General features: G+C 58.3%; 1 protein-coding gene across 6 annotated transcripts; it reads right to left on the bottom strand.

The window, feature by feature from the left end:
* Window positions 1–17: 17 nt before the first annotated feature.
* On the bottom strand, window positions 18–21,599 carry SNED1 (sushi, nidogen and EGF like domains 1). 6 transcript variants are annotated; one of them, XM_050977936.1, is made up of 33 exons: window positions 21,353–21,599; window positions 18,325–18,612; window positions 17,694–17,834; window positions 16,822–16,984; window positions 15,764–15,889; window positions 15,539–15,652; window positions 14,697–14,807; window positions 14,335–14,448; window positions 14,096–14,212; window positions 13,702–13,827; window positions 13,317–13,421; window positions 12,764–12,877; window positions 12,517–12,633; window positions 11,963–12,079; window positions 11,770–11,886; window positions 11,492–11,605; window positions 11,238–11,411; window positions 10,960–11,073; window positions 10,236–10,349; window positions 9,700–9,813; window positions 9,505–9,618; window positions 8,628–8,924; window positions 6,431–6,614; window positions 6,236–6,348; window positions 5,486–5,764; window positions 4,998–5,142; window positions 4,614–4,696; window positions 3,797–3,883; window positions 3,481–3,597; window positions 2,977–3,064; window positions 2,347–2,430; window positions 2,085–2,122; window positions 18–1,708 (listed from the first exon to the last, which is right to left on the bottom strand). In XM_050977936.1, exons 1-32 carry the CDS (start codon window positions 21,554–21,556, stop codon window positions 2,086–2,088), a joined length of 4,332 nt encoding a protein of 1,443 aa, XP_050833893.1. In that variant the 5' UTR covers window positions 21,557–21,599; the 3' UTR covers window positions 18–1,708; window position 2,085. The 6 variants fall into 6 exon arrangements, with proteins under 6 accessions (XP_050833893.1, XP_018768893.2, XP_050833896.1 ...); XM_018913348.3 differs by having other exon boundaries at window positions 19–1,708; window positions 14,697–14,810; XM_050977940.1 differs by having other exon boundaries at window positions 20–1,708; window positions 8,628–8,690; window positions 14,697–14,810.

Consider the following 21,599-nt stretch of genomic DNA (forward strand, 5'->3'; position numbering starts at 1 on the left):
CAAAACAAAAAACCCAAACAAAAGTTTCCATAAAGTGTTTTTATTAAAAAAAAAAATTCAGACAACCCCCCCTAATTTATTTCCAAGACTAGGTTAAAACCTTCCAGCTGCATTACATACTGAGCCAGCTGTGGGACAGGAGGCTGTGGGCTGCTCTGCTGGCTGGCAGTGGGACCAGGCTTCCTGGTGCTATGGGGACAACTGTGGATACAGAACTGTCCCATGGCAGGGCCACCTCCACCTCCACAGCCCATGTCAGTGCTGATCTCGTAGCTGACAGAGCAGGGGTGCAAATACTTTCAGACCACAGCTCCAAACTCTCCTGCTTGGGTTTCCCCTTGCCCTGCTCTTCCTGCTAGGGAGGGCTGGCTTCTTCTCCTGCCCTGGGAAGGCAGGGCTGCTGTGCTTGCCAGGCAGCTGGAGCAGGACCAGGCAGCCTTGGAGGAAAACAAGGCCTGTCTGTCCTGTGGGAGCAAAGCTGGAGGTGGTGCAGGAGGGGAGCAGCACACTGGCCCGCTGGTCTTGGCTTCACATTGCTGAAACTCCAGGGCCTGTCCTGCTCTGAGAGCAGCTTCCAAGCTGCTGCTTGAGACGTGTGGCTGAGCTTGGCAGAGGGGAGGCCCTCCCCACCAGAATAATCCCACTCTGCTGGGGCCATGACACTCAATACCATAACTGTGATATATCTCTGGTACGTGTTAATTTATAATATACACCGTGTACGTTAATACACAAATCTATGTTTAACTAGTGTTGTCATACAAACTCACAAAAACTAGGAACGTTTCTAAGCTACACTTTTTCTTTCCTTGCCTGCCCTGCTGCAGTGCTGGCTGCTGGTCCTGTCCTCCACATAACCCTGTAGCACTGGTGCCACAGGGAAGTGCAGTGCAAGGGGATGGAGTGTGGGGCTGGCTTCCTCACCAAGCCTCTGCTGTGCCCTGCTCTGCTGTGGAGGCAAAAAGTGTGGTGGCACTGGCAATGCCTCAGCTGACAGATTTCACCCTACGGATCACATTTTAAATTCTTTTTAGGTGCTCTATTGGTTTCTGAGCTGGAAATTTGGTTAAAAGCAGGGCTTGTGTACAAAGCAAAGAAAAAAGGCAGGCAGTAGAAGCTGCCTCAGTTTCCCCTGCTAGAGCAGAGGGAACAGGAATGCTCCTCTACTGCCTGTGCTCACCTCACCACTCGGAGCTGCTCAGCACTTCTAACTCATCTACAGAGGCTGCTCCTCAGAGCATGTTTTTGGGGGCCAGATTTCAGGTGATGGCTAAAGCTTTTTGGTCTGCATTGAACTGTTTTATTTGAGGGTTATAGGTAACTTATAACCTTGGATTACGAAAACAGATTGGTGCAGATGCTGCTGGCAAGGGGCTGGGCTGATCCCTGAGTGAAGGGGGAGCCCGTGGCTTGTGCAGAGTGGCTGGGGGTGCTGAGCAGGGCTGGCCCCCTCAAGGGGCACTGGTGCTCAGCTCCTCAGGGGCAGAGAGGGGGCCAGCAAAGGCAGTGCTGGGCCAGCAGGGGGAAAGGGAGCACTACTCAGTGTGCTGATCCAGCTGCATGTCCCTAATGGGCTGGAGGAGAGGGAGAGGTTGACGCCAGGCAGGAAGGCTCCCCTGCTGTGTTCAACCCAGTGAGCAGATCTGATCTTCCTGGTGTTCAAAAAGCCCTTAGATGTGGAAAGACGAAGCTTCTACTGCTTTAAACCCTGTGGAGGAGCAGGAGTAAAATGAGCTGGGTTGCAGAGTCTGCCAGATGCCTTGCAGCTGGCCTCTTCCCACCATGAGCACCAGTCTTGTGCTGATAGAAGGGGACCTGCTGCCTCCAGGACTCCAGCCTTTGCCTGGCCCTTTTTATGCAGGAATCTATTGCTCATATGGAGCTGCAGAGCCAGGGGGAAGCAGAGCATTGCCTCCTGCTTCTCCACCCCAGCCTCAACAAGGAGCCCTCAGCCATAAGCCCTCACACCCCCTTGACACGGTGGCATGAGCCAGGGTTGTGCCCTGGCCTGCACCCATTGCCCCGACTCCCTGCACAAGAACTGCCCCTGCCTGCATCTGGGGAGGGCTGGAGCAGGTACTTACTTTAGGGCTTCTTCAGTGTGTGACTGTTGCTTGGCTTTCTGCAAGAGAAGGGAGGACAGCACTGTAAGCCCCATGCCCCTTCGCCATTGCCCACAGGCAGGCACACAGCACTGGCATCCAAGCCTTGGTCATGTCTGTGCCCTCAGCAGGCCACCCCCAGCCTGGGGGTCCCCGTGCATGCTGGGGCACACCAGCCAGCCACATCCTCCTGTCCAGGATCACAGGAAGGCTGGCACATCCAGTGTGCTGCTGTGGGCTGTACCTGCTGCTTGTCCTCTGGGAAGTGGTGCTCTCACAGCTCTCCTTGTAGCAGATATCCTGGTGTACCTTGTAGACTCTCCTGGACCTGCAGACACAGTGGAGATGTGAGTGTAAGGAACATAAAGGAGAGATGTGCTTTCATGAGAGTGAAGGGGAAGTCTGGGTATTTCCTTCCAGGCTGCAGTAGCCAACCTTGGCAGGAATGGGGCTCAGCCTGCTGTGCTGGAGGACTGATCCCAGACTCCATCACAGGGAGCAGAACCCCCCCATGCCCTGGCACTGCACCAGGGCTTCCCAGCCCTCTGCTCACAGATGGAGAGGCAGCCAGGAGCTGGATGGGATCTGCTGCTGTCTGGGGGTCACACACACCAAATCCAACCTTGCTGCCACGTGGGTGGGTAACACCAGTATGGGGCTGTCACTTCAGCAACACCCTGCCCTGATGCACAGCTGGGGGTGGGCACAGGGGCACCCAGACTGCTCAGCCTGCACTGGGGAGGGGGCAACTGCCAGCTGGGGTCGGAGACGGCCTTAAGCTCGCTCTCCCTTCCCCAAAACCGAGCTGCAGGGAGACATCCCCAGCTCAGAGCACAAGGGGAAGGGGGCAGCATAACCTGCAGGCAGTACTCACAGATAGTGGCAGGTGCCTCCTTCCCACACTGGGAATGACCTGGTTTCCGAGTACAGCCGCGTGCACGAGTGTGGCACCTTCTTGCAGGCTGCTTGGGGAATAGGAGAGGGGAGCTTTCACTGAGCCCATCCCTGGCCCTGCCTGCCTGTGCCTTGTGGCAAGGGTCTGGTGAGGCCCCCCTGGCTTCTTGGCCATGCTGGAGGGCTGGCCTCAACACAGCTGACCCAGAAGGAGGAGCAGAGCCCCCAGCCTCACACTGCCTACATAACTCTCTGGGGAAGGCAGGGCCTGGCTTGCTAGGCAGAGGCAGAGAGCTCAGCCAGGAGCAGAGCCCAGCCCCTCTCTCAGCTGACAGCCTGACACGGATCTCTAGCAAAGCCTGGGCACTGTGGGAGCCCCTGGGCGCTGCAGGGTGTGCTGGGTGATCTACATCCTAGGGGACATCCTGTGACAGGGACAGCCACCAGCCTGGCACGGCAGGAGGGAGCAGAGCGTGGCACTCACCCAGCTGGCAGAGCCGGCCCTTGAAGCCCGGGCGGCAGGCACAGTGGTAGGACTCCTCATCTCGGGTGCAGGTGCCTCCATTCCTGCAGGGATTCTTGGAGCAGTTCTGCCCCTCTCCTGCAAAACACGCTCGACCATCAGAGCCCGGGGCCACAGCTCAGCCCTGCCGAGCCCTGGCATTGCCAGGGTGCTCCCAGGAAGGGAAGGTGGGCAGGGGTGCCTGCCATGCCTCCAAGGAGGGCAGGCTGGTGCTGAGCAGTTGCCTGTGGGGTCAGGGCTGGGTTCCTGCTGCTGTGGGTCTCCCCCTGGGACTTACTCTTGCTCTTTGCCTCACGCAGCTGCAGTGCCAGACTGTCCCAGCTGGACACCTCTGTGTTCTCCAGCTTCACTGGAGCCTCTGGCTCTGGACAATGAGAGGATTGAATGTCACCTTCCAGGCCAGAGCCAGACCCAAAGGCAGCCCCTCCAAGGGGGTCCAGCCTGCCTGCAGCTCTGGGGCACTGGTCAGGCCTGAGGCAGTGCTTTAGCACTTCCCAGCTAGCATCCCTAGAATTGGGGTGACACTCTCACTTCTCCTGGAAGAGGCTGGGAGAGAGTCCTCGAGAGGCAGGGCAGAACCAGGATGTGCAGTGAGGCCAAGGGATGCCCTCAGGTGTGCCAGGCCCCTTCCCCACCCCATGGTGTGGGGTTTGCAGGTGCTCTAGGGTATCTTGGGTTGGTCCCCAGTCTTCTGGGGATGGAAAATGGGGGCTAGGTCTGGACTAGTGAGGGGTTTCTCACCCAGGCCCCCTCCTCAGGTGTGAGTCTGCTCTTGACAATGGGGGCTGAGGCTGCTGGGCAGGCAGGGGCTGCACTGGAGGGCTATGGAGCCACTGCTCCATAGGCAGCCACAGTCAGCACTGCCTCCCATCAGCAAGGGTCCTTCTCTGGGCTCCCCCAGCCAGTCACCCCTCTCCTCAGGCAGGGGTCTAACAAGCAGAGCAGATGTTTGCCTGCCCAGGGCCAGGTGAGAGGGCTCCACCCTCCTCTATAGCTCCCCCAGCTCTACAGCAGCCTGCCTGGCTGCCACCCAGGAGGTGCTGGAGATGGTACTGGCTGACAGCAGCAGGACACAAAGGCACAAGAGCACTTACGTGTCTTCACAGTGATGGATTTTCCCAGCGCAGTGCCAAACCTGGCACTGATCCTCCCTCTGCCATCCACCAGCTCTGTGAACCTGGGACAGGAGAGCCATGAGGGTACAGGGCACTGCAGGTCCCCAGGCTCTGTGTGCTGGGGCTCATGGCAGCTGTATAAAGCATTCACTGGTGGCATCAGGCTCTGTGCAAGCCCCGTGGGGAACTGCTCTCGGGGTGAAGGGCCTGGCTGAGAACCCCGGTGGGTGAACAAGAGGCTGCACCCCAGCAGGAACATGGCTCGACCCTGGACACATCTGGGCATGGAAGCTGGGAAAGGGGCTGGCTCAGCCTAGTGCTTGGGCCTGGTGGAAGGGCCCAGAGTGCTGAGACAGTGCCTACCTGGGGGCAGGCGAGGGCTCCTCAGCCGTGTCATGATCTGCCAGCAGGCGGAGCTCCGGCAAGAAGGCTGGCGGCAGCCTGTTCCGCAGAACCCGGGGGTGCCCAGCTTGGCTCCACCGTCTCTCTGGAGCCCCATCCCTCTGCACTGCAGACCAAAGGATGAGGCTTCATGGAGGCAGCGTGAGCCAGCAACCGACCTCCCAGCCAGTCCCATCATCCCCAGGTGTCACACAGACACTCTCCACACACCGGGGATGCAGGTGCCCATCACCAAGCTGGAGTTCTGCATCTGCCCTTTGCTAACCCTAAACCCCCACCTCCCATTCCAGTGGAGCTGTGTCCTGTCCCCACAGCCTGCTGCAGACAGTGCTGAGGCAACAAGGGCTCATCACTCTATGGCCAACTGGTTTCCACCCCCTACCCTGTTCCCTGTCATCCCACTGCCTCCCTTGTGCTGCAGCAGCCCAGCAGAGCCCAGGAGCACTTACAGGTGCTGACGTAGAGGTGGATGGGCTCGCTGTGCACCTGGCCCTGCTCCGTGTTCTGCACAGCTGTCAGGGACAGGTGGTAGCGCTGCCCTGGCAGCAGGTCCCGCACCGTGTAGGACACGAGCTTCCCGTTGGGCACATAGCGGCTCTTGACGCTCTGGGCCGTGGTGACGTTGATGATGTACCCCTCCATGGTGCCAACAGGTGGCTGCTCCCATGCCATGGACACGGAGGTGGTGGTGACGTGGGAGGCGGTGAGGTTTTGTGGGGGGAGAGGCCCTGCAGCAGGCAGGGGATGGGGAGGAAAGTGGTCAGAGCTGGTGTCCCTGAATGGCCACTGCCCTACTCGCTCACATCACCTTACACACAAGTGTGCCAGGGCCCAGCTTCCCTGGCACTGCCCGGACCAGCCCCGAGCCTGCTCCAGACAGGGGATGCACAGTGAGAGGATGCTCAACACTCAGTCCTTGCCAAGACAGACAGAGCCTCACTGCACCCTGGCACCCTTGCCTTCTGACTGCCAGACAGCAGGGGATGAATTGCACCCATGCATGGGGTTGGGCTCATGCTGGTCTCAGAGACTGAACAACATTTGGCAGGGGAGGACCTGCCAGGGTCTTTCCTGGCCTCCCCAGCCCTGCCTGCACACCTCCTACTTGCTGTGCTGGCCAGACAGTCTGGCAGCTCCCACACCTCTCCCTCCCCACAGCTTTCCTGCCAAGCCAGGATGGCAAAGACAACCTCACTCACTTGTCCACACATGAAAAGGGGCTGTGGCCAGGCTCTCTGAGGGGTGGTCTTCCACTCCCAGGCCGCTCAGCGTTGTGACATGGATGATATACCTTTCTCCTGGCTGCAGGTCCCTGTGCAGGAAAACGGGTGGGAAGGGGTAAGTGGGGCAACCTGAGGGAGCCAGAGCCCTGGCACCCAGCAGCAGCCACTCACAGGAAGGTGTACTTGGCCACGCTGCTGTTGAGCTCCACGGTGCGGCCTGCCAGGTCCCCCGTGTGGCGGATGGAGACCCTGACCCTACTGACAGTGGAGTGCTGGAGGCGGTGCAGAGCCCACTGCACCGTGATGGCACTGGCAGTCACATTCGTGATCTCAAAGCCTTCCACCGGGCGCGGTCCTGGCCGGAGCAAGCACAGGGGACTGCGGTCATCGTGGGTCACCCTGCTCCCTTCCCTGTGTGCCCCCAAGAGCGTCCTGCTGGCACCTCTGCATCACCTTCCCCAGTGGAACAGCCCAGTGCCACCTCTCCCACGGAGCTCATGCTCTCTTCACAGTCTCCAGGCAGGTGGGAGGGACATCTGTCTGCTCACCCACAGGACTTTGGGCTACTCAAAGCAGCCCCAGCTGACCCCTCTGCCCCAGCCCTCTACCACAGCTCCAAAGGGGCTGCAGTGCCCAGGCCCAGCCCTAACCATAGAATCATCAAGGCTGGAAGAGACCTAGATCATCCAGTCCAAGCATCCTCCCAGCACTGTCACTATAAACCATACTATAAACCACTATAACCCCTAAACAGCATCACCCAGCACCAGATCCAGATGCCTCCTGAACACCTCCAGGGATGGTGACTCTACCACCTCCCTGGACATCCTATTCCAATGTTTGACCACCCAAAGAGTGAAACTTTCTTTACTACAATCTAATGGGAATCCGCTGTCTTGGCTTTAGGCCATTTGCTCTTGCTCTCTCTCAGCAGGCACGACAGAAGAAACCAGCCTCCACCACACCACAACCTCCTGTCAGGGAGTCTTGGAGAGTTATGAGGTTCCCTTGAGCCTCCTCTTCTCAAGGCTAAACAAACCCAGCTCTCTCAGCTGTTCCACATAAGGTTTGTTTTCTAGACCCTTGACAAGCCTTGCTGTCCTTCTCTGGACATGCTCCAGTGCCTCAATGTCCTTTTTAAAGTGAGGGGCCCAGAACTGAATGCACTGCAGCCTCAAAAATGCCAGGTGCAGAGAGATGATCACTTCCCTAGTGCTGCTGGCCACGCTGCTCTTGATACAAGTCAAGATGCCATTGACCTTATTAGCCATTTGGGCCCACTGTTGGCTCATGTTCAGCCAGCTGTCAACCAGCACCCCCAAATCCCTTTCTGCTGAAGAGCTCTTCACTCCTCCCCCAGCCTGGAGAGGCAGGGGTTGCTGTGACCCAAGTGCAGGACTCAACACGTGGCTTTATTGAACATCATGCTGTTGTCCTTGGCCCCTTGATTGAGTGTGCCAAGGTCTCTCTGCAGGGCCTTCCTACCCTCAAGCAGATCAACACTCCCATCCAACTTGGTGTTGGCTACAAATTTACTGAGGGTACACAAATTCCCTAGGTCCTGACCATCAGCAAATACATTAAATGGGACCAGCCCCAAACTGAGCCCTGGGGAACCCCACTAGTGACAGTTAAGTCCACGGCACACTCCAAGTGGTCATCCTGACCCCAGCATCCAGCTGTGGCTTGAGGCTCCATGAGATGCTGTGCCCAGCATTATGCTGCCATCTCCTCCCCTGGGCTTCACTTGGTCTTGGCCTGCTGTGAGAGATGGGGCTTTACCACCACCATTCTCCTCTCCTCAGAAGCCATCTGCTTTCCTAATTCCCTCCATCCTGTTTGCATTTGATTTCCTCACCTGCCTGCCCTAGGAAGTGGGATCAAAGCTGCTCTGCAGAGGCATCACTGTGCCCTTCCTCCGCCCATGGAGCAGAGGTCCCTGACAGCCCCTGCCCTTGCTGCCATGTTCCCACACCAAGCAGTATGGTCCACAGGATTGCAGAAGCCCCACTGCCTGCCCTGCACAGGGGCTCCTCATACTCTCCTGGGCACAGTGACAAGGAGCAAAACAGCCTGGCCCTAATGAACAGGGCTCAGGAGCAATCCCCACTGCAAGATCTCTTACAGGCCCTGGACAGGGTGAGCCACAGGGCGTCAGGCCTTTTACTCACAGCAAAGAAAACAGCGACTCTCTGTGTCAAGCACTTTCCAGAGGCCCCCAGCTGGATTTTAGGATCTGCACCAGCAAACCTGCCAGGTTTGATACCATGCTGGAGCTGGTGGCAGGCTGGAGGTGGCAGCACAAACCCTGGCACCTGCAGGGGCCGCGCACGCTCACGACCGTGATCCCCCTGGGGACGCTACTCACTAGTGCGCGTGGTGAGCATGACGGGCCTGCTGATATCATTCTTGTTGTTCACGTTGCGTTTGACTGAAAAGACAGAAATATTGTAGGCTCTGCCGGAGGTTAGTGCCCGCAATTGGTGGGCAGAACGACTTCGGTCCACAAAATCTGTCCTGCGGTAAGAGCCGTCGAGGGATACGTACGTCACGGCGTAGCCGTCAATGAGTTGCCTGGCAGCTGCGTCCTCAGGTGGGTGCCAAGAAATCAACACACCAGTGTCCTCCACCCTTTCCACCTTTAATGAGGTTGGTGGCAGCAATTCTTCAGGGTGTGTGCAAAAGCAAAGGGGAGAGGTAATGCCATGAATCTTTAGAGAACAGACCCTGTCAGCAAGCGGCAGAATAGCGGCGATAAGAGGACAAGGTCCTCGCTCGTCTCGCTTGGCACACCTGGCAGGGGCTCTCTAGGTGTAAGCCACCCCTGGCTCAGTGGGCACAGGAGGAGCCAGGGTGCCAGGAGCATTCCCTGGTATCACTGGTAGCCAAGCACTTGTGGCCACTGTGGGATGGGGTTTGGGGGAGGCCAGTGCCAAGAGGCTTCCCTCGGACGCCTCTGCCTCCCCTCCTGAGGGCATCCGAGGGATTGCCATTGCTGCAGGGGAAATCTGTCCCCCGTGTCCTGGTGCCAAGCTCGGCACCTGCGGCAGCGATTCAGCATGCCAGCACCCACCCATGGCACTGGTGGGGCATGGGCTGCCCCCCCAGGGCAAGCCCCCAGCTCTGCCCAACTCAAGGAGTGCTGCTGGTCCCAGATGGTGTTGAGCCCCTCGTGGGCGGTGGGCATTGCCAGGCTGGCGTCAAACCCCACATCACGTCCTGGTGCTGCTGCTGAGGGCCTTTACCTTTTTCGCAGTTCTTGCCTGTGTAGCTGACTTTGCAGGTGCAGCTGTGGGTGCCATTGCTGGGCAGGCAGTAGCCTCTGCTCCCACAGGGGCTGGAGAAGCACGGGTCACTGGCTGTGGGAGAGGTGCCAGGTTTGGCAGTGTCAGCAGTGCCACTGACCCCGGTGCCACCCTGTGCTGCCCTGCCTGCCTCACCTGTCTCACAGTGGTAGCCGAAGAAACCCTCTGGGCACACACAGAGGTAGGAGCCCCCGTAGCTCTCACACTCCCCTCCATTTTGGCAAGGGTCTGACTCACAGGCATTCACTTCTGGAGGGGGAAGAAGGCCAACAGTGAGCATGCCAGCTCCCAGCTGCCATGAACAAGCAACAGTGACAGACCCCTGAGGGGGCAGCATGGCAGAAGCATAGCCCAGAGTTTGGCACAGTTGGGCTGGACACTGAAACCTGCACTGTGCACCATGGTGCCCACACCCCTGGGAAGGGGTGGACACCTTGGAAAGGGAGTCCATCACTGGTGGACACTTCATTCCTTGTTCCCTCCCCATCAGAGCAGTTTCAGCTCTGCCCCCAAAACAACAGGTAAAGAGGTGCAACAGTGAGCAACCAAGTGATGGCTTGGGGTCAAGGTGTCCAAGACAGTGACCAGCCACCTGGCATGGTGCTGGCCCTGGCAGTGTCCTGGTGCCCACAGTCCAGCCTCCCACTGACCCAGGAAGGGAATGCCCCTACCTGTCTCACACTGGGTGCCCAGGAAGCCCTCAGGACAGGAGCAAGCAAAGGACCCGGGGAGGTCTTGGCAGGTCCCACTGTTCTTGCAGGGCTCTGACTGGCACTCGTCAACATCTGGGGTCCAGAGGGAAGAAAGGCACCAGCTCAGCACAGAGATGGCTGGTGGCTAGGGAGAGGGGCTTGGAGAGGCAGCACTTCTCCCACAGGGCATGGACCCTTCCCATGTCATTTGCTTCCCAAGCCCAGTGGCCAGGAACATCCCTTCTTCTGGATGCCCACTGCCTCAGGCCTGCCCCTGAAGAATATGGCATGGGGACATTCCTTCAGGGATACCTGGGGACAACTAGCAGTGTGCAGCTGTGCCAAGAGATCCATCCCATAGGGTGTCATGTCCCCTCGTCTAACTTCCAACAGCCCACCTTCTCCTGCCCCTGTCCTCTGCCAGATCCCAGAGAGATGGGCTGGAGCCACCTGCCATTGTCCCACCACCTCCCACGCTGCCCATTGTCCCCAAACAGGAGCAGCGTCTCCCTGGTGGAAAATCCTATGGTTGGCTGGGAGTCCTGGGAATGTAGCCCTTGCCTCAGGCTGATCCAAGCACACACAGCTCCTGGTAACCTAGCTCCTTGCAATGGAGTTTGCAATCCACTGGGGCTTTCCCAAGGGTGGAAGGGTGAGGAAGGGATTGTGACAGTCCTGGAGCATGCCTGGCACAGTCTCTTACCCAGCTCGCAGTGGTGGCCAGTGTAACCTGGCTCACACAAGCACAGGAAGGCAGAGACACGATCCTTGCACTGGCCACCATTCAGGCATGGCTGCGACTGGCACTCGTCGATCTCTAAAGGCATTTGAGCAAGGGAGAGACATGAGCACAGGACAGGGATCCCAGAGGGAAGGCAGCAGACAACTGGAGTACATATCCTGGGGTCACCAAACCATGGCTGTGACCACAGGCCACCAGGATGGTGTCCCAGGGCTTGCCCACTCCCCAGCACTCCTCACCATCACATTCAGGGGGGTCGCTCCAGACACCTGGCACACGGCACACACGGGGATGGTTGTGCTGGCTGAGGATGTAGCCCAGCTCACACTGGTATTCAGCCAGTGAGCCCACCTTGGTGGAGTTGAAAGAAGCCTGGGCATGCTTCACCTCACTGGGGATGCCACAGTCAACCTCTGTGGAAAGACAGGGGATGAATGGGGCCCACAGAGACACCCCAAGTTCCCAGCCAGCAGGGGAAGTGCAAGGCCCTTACCAAACTGGCAGTGCTTCCCTACATAGCCCAGGGAGCAGGTGCAAGCATAGCCCCCGCTGAGGTCCTCACAGGTAGCCCCATTCTCACAGGGGCTAAGAAAGCAAGGGGAGGGCACTGGAAGAAGAGCAGAGCAAGGAATGAAATCAGAGCTGGCCCCCTTCCCCTTCCAGCAGGGCACAAGGAAGAGTTGCAAGGAAGGGGGCTCAAAGCAAGCAGCGAGCTCCTGACAGTCACGCCCACCATCCCCCCAGGCAGTGGCACACCCTCCTCAAACCTACCAATCTCGCAGTGCCGGCCGGTGTAGCCTGGGGGACAGTCACACTTGTACTTGCCGATGTAGTGGAAACACGTGCCTCCATTCTGGCAGGGCCCCGAGGCACAGGGGTCCGGCTTACCTGGGGGCACAAGGCGGGCGTGAGCCCGGGGGGGCAGCCGCCACCTCTCCTCCCAGGGGGGGCCAGGGGGCTGTACCGATCTCGCAGTGCCTGCCGGTGAAGCGGTAGGGGCAGGTGCAGTGGTACTCGCCGTCCGCCTCCCTGCAGGTGCCCCCGTTGCGGCAGGGCCCCGCGCTGCAGAGCCGAGGCTTGGCTGCAGAGAGAGCCCAGAGCGGGGTCACCCAGAGCTGCCCCCCACCAGCACCCACCAGCCCTTGCTGCGGGAAGCCTGACTGCATCCTGGGTCCAGCAACACCACAAAAACTACACCCGTGCAGATGTGTGCTGGGGCCTTGGGGGCCAACAGCGTGATGCTGGGAGACAGCTGGCTGCTCCCAAGGGCAGAAGTTGTGGCAAGTAGATAAAAAACACCAACACTGATGGTGTTGTACAAGAAACAAGTGGATCTGCTGCTGCGACTGTTGGGTGTCATGAGGGAGTCATTCAAACCCTCCCTCTCCCTCAGGATGGGATGGGAAAACCTGCACCAACTTCCAGCTTTGTAAGCAACTGTTCAACTCCCAGGAAGGTCAACACCCTTCTCCCAACCTCTGCCAGGTGCTGGGGCCACAGGGAGCACTGTGGAGGTACCTTTCTCGCAGTGCATGCCAAGGAAGCCTTGAGGACACTCGCAGCTGTACGAGTCATCGTGAACCTTGCAGGACCCCCCATTCAGGCAGGGCTCTGAGTCGCAGGGGGATGGCATCGCTGCAGAGCCAAACACAGGGCATCACCAAGGACATAGGGCCAGGGGTACAAAGGCAGCTTCCCCTGAGGTGAGGGTACCCTCTGCTCACCCCCAGCCCAGGGCTGTTCCCACATCCCCATGCAGTCTTACTGTGGTTGGTGCCGTAGTTGGTGTGGCAGACACAGAGGTAGCTCCCGCCATACTCCATGCAGTACCCACCGTCCGGGCACTGCGTGTTCATGTTGCACGGTGTCGTGGTGACTTCTGCAAATACATGGCCAGTGCCAGCCTCTTTCAGTCAGTGGCAGGAGGACACCCACATGGAACAGAAGTCTCCTAACTTTGCAGGGCCCAATGAGGCAGGACAGATCCTCTGGCACAGACAGTGCAAATGGCAATGCCCAGCCTGGATGCTCAGTGAGCTTCAGCAAGGGAGTGCACAAAGGCCACGACTTCCTCCACACCCATGGTAGCTGGGATGAGGCAGAGGTTGGGAGAGGCACACCTCCAAGGGAAGGAGCTGATGGAGGTGGAAGCATTGCCATCTCACCAGGCAACAATATTTCCAGGGTCAAATTCACTGTGTGCCCCCTGGCATTGTGCTAGGCTCAGGCATGGGCAGTGCCTCCTTGCTAACCCACAGGCTGCCTGACTCAAGCATCCCAGAGGGAATGAACGCAGCAGGCAAGAAGCTTTCACCTACCAAATTCACAGAGGAGACCAAAAAACCCAGGAAGGCACTGGCAGACGGTGACATTCCCCTCCAGACAACTGCCCCCATTACGACACTCACAGCCCTCTGAGAGCTCTGCAAGAGAGGAAACAGGAGCTTCCTAGGACCTTTCCTGCTTGCAGGCTGGGACAAACAAGCAGCTTTGCCAGATGCCACTCACAGGGGAAGCTCAGGTGGGCAGCAGCCCTGAGGCCCTCAGACCCACAGGCACAGCCTCCTCCAGGAGGACAGACCCTCTGCTCAATCCCAGAGTCCTGAACAGGCTCTCTGGGTCTGCTGCTTCTCCCTCTCATGAGCACGAAGGCTCCCCTTGGTATGCTGCACCCCACTAGCAAGTCCCCTGGGCTGTACTCACGGTCTCGACAGTCCTGTCCAGTGTAGCCCTCCTGGCACTCACAGACATAGCCCCTCTCAGTCTCCAGACAGCTGCCTGCGTTCTGGCACGGCTGGGAGAGGCAGGCACCGGGCATGCGGGGCCCACCTGTGGGGAATGGGGAGCCTGAGCTGGGGAGCACCAGTTTGGGGCTGGAATATCCTCTGTCCTGGGCATCCTGCTGGAGGTTCCAGCATGGTCAAGCAGCCCCGCAGGAAGGTGTTCCCTCCTGGCAGCACCACAGCCGCTCTGCACATGCACACTTTCAGCAGTGCCTATGACTGACACAGCCCCTTTGCAGCCATTTGCCCATTCCTGCCCAGTGCCCCTGACTGCAGTTCCCACGCCAGGCTGGTCGAGGCACGACCTCACGCACCATACTGGCAGTTGTTGCCGTAATAACCCGGGGAGCAGGTGCAGATATAGCGGCCAGGGCGGATGTAGTTGCACGTCTGCCGGTTCTGGCAACTCCGGTCCTCACAGGAAGATGAGTCTGGTAAGGGGAAAGCAAGGAAGTGAGCAGGAGGAGAGCCTGGGCTTGGGAGAGGGGCCATGATGGCCAGCAGAACATGGGGGACACAGTCCCTGCCGGGGGTCATACTGGGGCACAGGTACCTGTCTCGCAGCGCTGTCCCACAAAGGGCTCCAGGCACACACAGGTGTAGTTATCGACCAGGTCAATGCAGTGCCCGCCGTTCAGGCATGGGCTGGACTCACATTCATTCACCTCTGCAAGGGGAGGCCAGGAAAGGTCATCAGGTCATGTGTGGGCACAGCCAGCTCACCTGGTGCCTCCCTCCCAGTCTGGATGATGCTCAGGATGGTGAAGGTAATGGACAGACAAAAATAGGGGCCACTGGCAATTCTAAACATTCCCCTCCCAGAACTACATCCAGGAATGAAGCTGACTGGGAAGGAAGCTTGCCAAGGTATGAAACGCCACCCATCTCCATCCCATACCTGTTCCTGTCACCCACCTGTTTGGCAGTCCTCCCCTGTGTACCCCGACTGGCACAAGCATGCTGCTGTCCTGTTCACCACCTGGCAACTCCCACCATTCTGGCACACCCTGTTCTCACATGGTGATTCTGCTGCAGAAGAACATCAAAAAAAGAGGGGCAGGGGTGTCAGCCTAGGCATAGGACTGGCACCTTCTACACATGATGATACCAGGCCTAGGCAGAGCATGGACTGGAGCCACCCATGCACCTTCTGTCAGGAGACAGAGGCCATGTCCCCAGTCATGACTGCCCTCAAAACTTGTCCTTAGGCAACTCATCTCTTTCATCCCACCACACCTCCTGGAAGTCAGTGTGCTCTGCTGGGCATTTCTCCCTCCCTTCCTTCCTCCCCCACAAGTCAACTCCCTTCTCGCCTTTTCCACTGGCGCGGCAGCTTGCTGGGAGCCAAATGCTTTGGCGGCACTTCCACTGGCAGGCGGAGGCCAGCAGTGGGGGAAACCTGTAACCACAGCCCCTGCCAGGGACTGGGAGGGTCTCCCCTGGCTTTGAAGAGCTTGGGACCAGAGCATCACCTGCAAAAGCAGGGCCTGCAAGGCTTGTTTGAGCACTGGCTGCCAGCTTTTCTGGCTAAGGGAGTGGTGGTGGAAGAGTGCTGGCAACAGTGCTGAGCAAAGCCCTCAGAAGAGTCAGCAGAAGGAAAGGCTCATGGCCAGAGAAAAGCTTTTTTTGCCTGAAGCAAGCTGAAATCCAAGTTGGCTGTCACAAACTGCTAGAGCCCAGCAGCTACTGAAGGAGCCCTGGTCTGAAGAGCCCTCCCAAGCCTGGGGTCTCTGCATTTCAGGTGCTGCACTGCTCACCAGTCTCGCAGTTGTTGCCTCTGAAGCCTGGTGGGCACCTGCAGGTGAACCTGCCAGCACCGTTGAGGCAGGTGGCTCCATTCTGACATGGGTGGGAGAGGCACTCATCCACATCTGAAACAGAGCCCCAGGTGGGGACAGGAGCTCAGGGCGAGGACAGACAGACTGCCAGCACTCAGCAGTGACACTGAGAGCTAGACCTGCTCCCTGCAGCAAAGCGCTCACCAACATGGCACCTCTTCCCAGTAAAACCGGCCAGGCAGGAGCAGGTGTAGGAGGGGTTCCCTGTGATGCAGTCCTCAATACACTTCCCCCCATTCAGGCAGGGCCGCAGTGTCAGGCACACAGAGGCTGTGGGAACAGGCAGTGACCCCCTGTCACCCCACCCTGGCAGGGCTCACCTGCCACCTTCCAGCCACACCAGCGCCAGGGTTTTTCCCTGCACCCGCCCGGCTCCCTGGGGTGCTTGGGGAGCCCGTGGGGCTGCCTGCCTGATGGTGGGGCAAGGGCTGCTCCTTGCGGGCTCCCCTGGGACAGGGGGCATTTTACTCCGCCTGTGCAAGGGGGAGAGGCTGCACAGGTCTGCAGCCTGGCTGGGGGGAGGTCTGCTCCACTGGCTGAGAGAACATGAATATGCCCTCACTTATCATTCAGGGCAGAGGGAAAGGGAATGGGAGAGCCCATGTACAGAAAATCCACCGATAACGCAAGACACACAGATCACGAGTGGGAAAACACGGCCAGGGGGAAGTAGGGATGAGGAACCGGAGACCAACAGCTCAGTGGGGGACATGCCAGGACCCCCAGAGTGGGGAGCATGGACCAGGCCCTGGCAACCTAACCCCACATGGCAGGCTGGCATTCAGCAGCCCTCCATTCGGCTCAGTCACATGTACAAGGACTGATGGACATATGCACCCCCAAGGGTGCTGGCCCCTCACGCCCTGCCTGGCAGTGGGCTGGCAGGGGCCCAGCTGTGCACATCACCTCCTCCCCAGCCTCCCTCATCATTCCCCGCAGGCTTCTTTAAACTAAGAACTCTTCCTCCCCTTCCCATTTGCTTTCCCATCCGTTCCCAGCCCCAGGGCAACCACAGGTGCCATCCCCAACCACAGCTGATGCTGAAGACAGTCCCCACATAGCTGCCTCCCCTCCCTCCCCAAAGCCCTTCCAGACATCTCTTCCACCCCGCGGAGGTGGGGGTTGAGGCAGGGAAAGATGGGGCTGGAGAACAGTGTGGGGTTGGGTTGGGAGTTAAGTAAACCTAACTGCTGTCCTCTTACTTGTATTGCTGCAGCCCCCCACTTGCACCTGGGCATCATCGATTCTGAACACCCAGCGCCCGGGGATACCCACATTTGTCGTCATCTCCACGTCAGCGATGTCATCGGTGCGGGATCCGGGGATGTTGAAGTAGCGTTTTCCATCACCAGCGTTAAAACCTGCCTGGAAGGACAAAGGTACAGAGTAAAGAGACATCACTGATGCATGGGAAAAGGCAGCTGGAGCACCTGGACTTATCTCTCTTGTCACATGGCACCACTGGTGGCACCACTCAGACCAACTTTCCCTTTCCACAAGCCACAGGCCAGCGTTCAATCATGTTCACATTACAGGACAACAGGGTGAAGTGGATGCTTGGCCTGCTCAGTCCCTTGCTGGGAATTCAAATCCCATTTGCTTCCTCTCCACCTGCAGCATCCTGCCTGCTGCAGGCTGGCAAGCAGGGAGCCAAGCACGGATCAACTGTTGGTAAATTCACACATCCAAGTGGGTACCGGGGTTTTTGCGGGTGTGGGTGTTGGCTTTTTTTCCCTTTAACACAACAACACACACAGGGATGAAATAAAACTACAAGCAAAAGCTGTGCTAGCCATGGCAGCTGCTCTTAAAGGCTGAGGTTAGGAAGGAAAAGGGACTGTGAAGCAGCAGCCAAGGCAAAGATCTGTGGTTTCGGGATAACAAAGCCCCCTGTATGGTCTCAGCTTTGGGAGCCAGAGCACACACAGGTATTTAAGAACTTTGAAGAAGAAGAAAAAAAAAAAAAAAACAAGCAGGGGGAGATTTTCCACTTCTAAGAAACCCAAACAGGAGCCACAAGCTCACAAGGCCGATGTGCTACCCAGGCACCCCAGGGGCTACATTTGCCGCTTACCTGTGCTGCAATGCCACCGAGCCCAGCAAAGTCCCCCCCACTGCTGGCGTGCATACCCGTGGTCCAGGTGATGGACTCATAGTTAAAGATAGTGAAGGAAAGCTTGCCATCTGTGATGAGCACAATCTGGAAAGTGTTAACCTGCAGCAGGGAGGGGAGGAAAGCAGTGAGGGACGATGAACCATTCCTAAAATAAAGTGACAGAAACTATATCCAGCAAAGGGATGTTTCCTTCAACCCCAGTCCTCCTCAATGAGCAAAGGAATTAGAGTTCAATTATTTTTAATCCTAACTTGTGATCCTGAGCTACAACAGCTCACTTCTCATCCCAGAGGAATGGGAAAAATGGGGGGAAATATGGATATTGAGCATCTGGAAGGCAAAAGGTGCCTCACTTTTGCCCACGAAGGCTGATGATGTAAAGCTTCCACATGGTACAAAAAGAGGAGGGTTTGGTATTGCTAGCCCACTATTGCTCTGTCACAGCAAGGTATGGTGATGGAGCCATCATGGTCTACATGGCCAACACCATGACCAGCTGAGCTCTGCTGACAGCTCCGTGCCAAGTGGAAGGTCTGGCACCCCACTGAAGGCACACAGGTGGGGTGGCTGCTTTGCCTCAGCTACTCACTGGTGAAAATGAGTTGCCCCCGAAGAAGGTGACTCGGTACCAGGTTGCAATGAAGACCCACTGCGCAGAAAACCCCGGGAAGTCAGGGAAATACTGGGCAATGTCCCTGCTTGCTCTGTCCAAGATGGCCTGCTCGGTGCTCTCTCGGTAATATATTTCCCCTGCCCGCCGATTATCCACATCTGCCCAGAAAGCAGCAACCACACGCCGGTCCTTGGAGATGGGGAAGGCCACCGGTGTGAACTGGGAGACCTCCTTCAGGAACGAGATGATCCCATTGTTGTTTACCTGCAGAGAGCAAGGGAAAGAAACGGGTGGCCACAGTTGACTCCTGCTGCCAGCAGGAATCCATGTTTTAGAGGTGCCTTCCATTTCATCTTTCTCTCCCCCTCCCCTTTCCACAAATATTGGAGCGCTTCCCCTTCCTGTCCTTAGAAGCAGAGACGTGCCTGAGCACCCACAACAGCCCCAGCCCCCCGGCCCAGCCGCCTGCTCAGTGGAGCGCGGCTGCGGGCCACTGCCCGAACAAACCCAGCCCTGTTCTCCGGGCCAGAGGAAGGGGAACAGCTGCAAAAACTGCAGGAGCCCTGCGCATAAAACAAACAGCGCCCGGTGCGTGGGGCCAGCTCACGGCACCGCTCTTGGCAGGGAGAGGCCCGAGCTCGCTCCCCAGCCTCACGGCTCGCAGGCAGCCCATGGGGCTGGACCCTCCTGGCAGGGGGTCTGTGGGCACTGGCCCAGGGTGGGAGGAGCCCTGCTCCATCCACCCAGAGGCATGCACAGCACTCCGGGTGAGCCAAGGGGCTCTCAATCACCAGGTGACCCAGCGGCTGCCACCCCATGCAAAGCTGCTCTCGTTAAAGTGGGGGATGCCAGACCCCCAGGGTGAGATACTTCAAGCTGTTGCTCAGCACTATCTAATTAGGGCAATTAGGACTCTGGGATGCCTGGCCCATGGATGCATGGCAGAGGCAGCTGGAGCCCAGGGAAGGAAACTGGAACTAGTGGATGTTGCTGCCTTGAGTGCTACCTCCCCAACTTGGGGAGGCAGTGGGAATGAGGAAGGTGAAGAAACCCCCTGCCTGAACAGGGATCAAAGAGAAATGCTCTCACCCTGAGCTCCCAAATTCCCGGGAGGAGACCCTGCCAGCACTCTGCCACAGCGCCACGACCGGCAGTCCCGTCAGCTCCAAGTCACTCTGTTCCCCACAAGCGACCATGGGACAGGCAGGAACACACAGATTCCAGCCAAGCTCTCCAGGCAAGATGGAAAAGGGGGCCTGGTACAGGCAAGAGGCTCTCAACTGGAGAGAGCAGCTCCGGCACACAGGCAGGCAGTGGTGTCATGCTCGTGTGCCAAAAAGGAGCTGGGATTCAGCATCCCCAGGAGCCTTGTGGAAGCCAGAATGCTTTCACCCCAGCTGCCAGCACACCCAGGCACGGGGGGGGCTGAGTTGTGATGGCCTTGTGCAGTCCCTGAGCAGCCCCTCCATTTAAACACAGGGCAGTCCTTACTGTGACTAAGGGAAAGAGGATTCTGTTTTCCCAAAGCCTCCGTAACCCCACTGTGTCCGCAGAGGAACATTCTTCCCTTGATTAAAGCAAGATGGGAGAGAACCAGAGCCAAGAAGGGCTTTTTTTTGTTGTTGCTGGTTTTTGTGAAGGAGGAGGGGGTGGTTGGAGGCAGCCCTTGAGAACAGAGGTTTCCAGGTGAACTCAGCCCTGTGCCAGTCCCCCTGGACAGCAGCTCCCTGGGGAGGAGGGCCCCTGCCACATGGACTTCTGTGCTGAGGTCAGGCAAGCTGGCCCTGCAGAGCCGTGGGGTTTTAGCTCAGGGAAAGGGGATGCACTGTCCTCTGATCCCTGCAGCCCCTCCAAGACCTAGAGCTACACTGTGGATCCTCTGTGGGACAACCATCATGTCCCCTGGCTTCTCCTAGCTCCTTCTATCCTTCCACAGTGGCTCAAGCCCCAAGCCTGGATCCCTCCCACCCAATGGCAGGGCTGGTGCTTTGATCAGGGGAAAAACACGACCAGGTAGGACCAAGGACCCCTGTGCTGAGCCAAGGCAGTGGAATGGTACGTGAGCCCAGCTCTGGGATGGCATCAAGGCAATGCTCAGCCCTCTCCTCTGCCACCTGGGTCTGGGCCATCATTAAGCCCAGAGCAAACTGGGAAAATGGGATCAGGACGCTGAAGGATTCTCTGTGCCAGGTGGAAACTGGCATGGGGAGCCCAAATCTCACTTCTGGATGCAAGACAGCACCACCCAAAATACTCTATGGATAGCCAGGCACTTGGGCTTGCCCCTCTGGCCACAGCCACAGGGCCCATGATGGGCCAGGCATGATTCGAGTTCTTTGGCCACAGTCCCCTCCTGGAGGCTTAGGGGTTGCAAGGGAGTGTGTCACCAGCGGCCCAGTGGGTGCAGGGAAAAGCAAGGGAATCAGATGTGCCGAGTGGGCAGCCCAAAGTGCAGCTGTCTTTATTCTACATCACACCTAGAGCCCCACCAACACCCCTTTGCTGCAGCAAGGGCCACCAGCCAGGGGCCACCACGCCAGGGCTGCAGCACACCAGCTCTGGGCTCTTGCCCACCAGATGTACCCAGCTCCCTGCTGCCGGGATCCCCCAGCATGCCACCAAGACAGTTCCTCAAGGCATGGGCACGCAGGGAATGCAGGCTCCAGCCAGGGCTAAGTCCAGGCTCCCCACCGTGGGTGAGCATTCCTAAGGCACTGGGGACAGGATCCAGGCTGGGGACCCCCACACCGAGCCAGGGGTCCTGCATGCTCCCCAAACCCAGGGTCCACCGCATCATCCTCGGCACACCGCTGCTCCTCTGATGTTCCCAGTGAAGTGGGGACCACCTGATGGCCCCAAAGGACACTCGGATTCATCCAAGCAGGGCAGGAAAGAGGAGATAAGAGGAAGGGAAGAGAAAGAATGAAACAGAAAAGAGGGAATTAGAGGGAGGGAAAAAGAGGGACTAGGAGGAAATAAGCAGAAATAAGTGCAAATTACTCACATAGAGGCCGGTGTGCCCCGCACCGAAGAAGGGGAAGGGGATGGACAGGGGCCGGAGCTCGGAGCCACCATCGTCCTGCTTCCGCGTGGCGGCGTCGCCCTGCGCCGGCCCGAAGGGGTAGAAGTCCCCCAGCGGCACCTCCGCAGCGGCCCACAGCCACTCGCCCAGTGCCACCAGCACGGCCCAGCCTGCCAGGACCTGCATGGCCGCCGGCACTGCCGCTCGCCTCTCACGGGGGCACCAGCCA

The sequence above is a fragment of the Serinus canaria genome, chromosome 9 (genome assembly GCF_022539315.1).
Source record: "Serinus canaria isolate serCan28SL12 chromosome 9, serCan2020, whole genome shotgun sequence".
NCBI classification, from domain to species: domain Eukaryota; kingdom Metazoa; phylum Chordata; class Aves; order Passeriformes; family Fringillidae; genus Serinus; species Serinus canaria.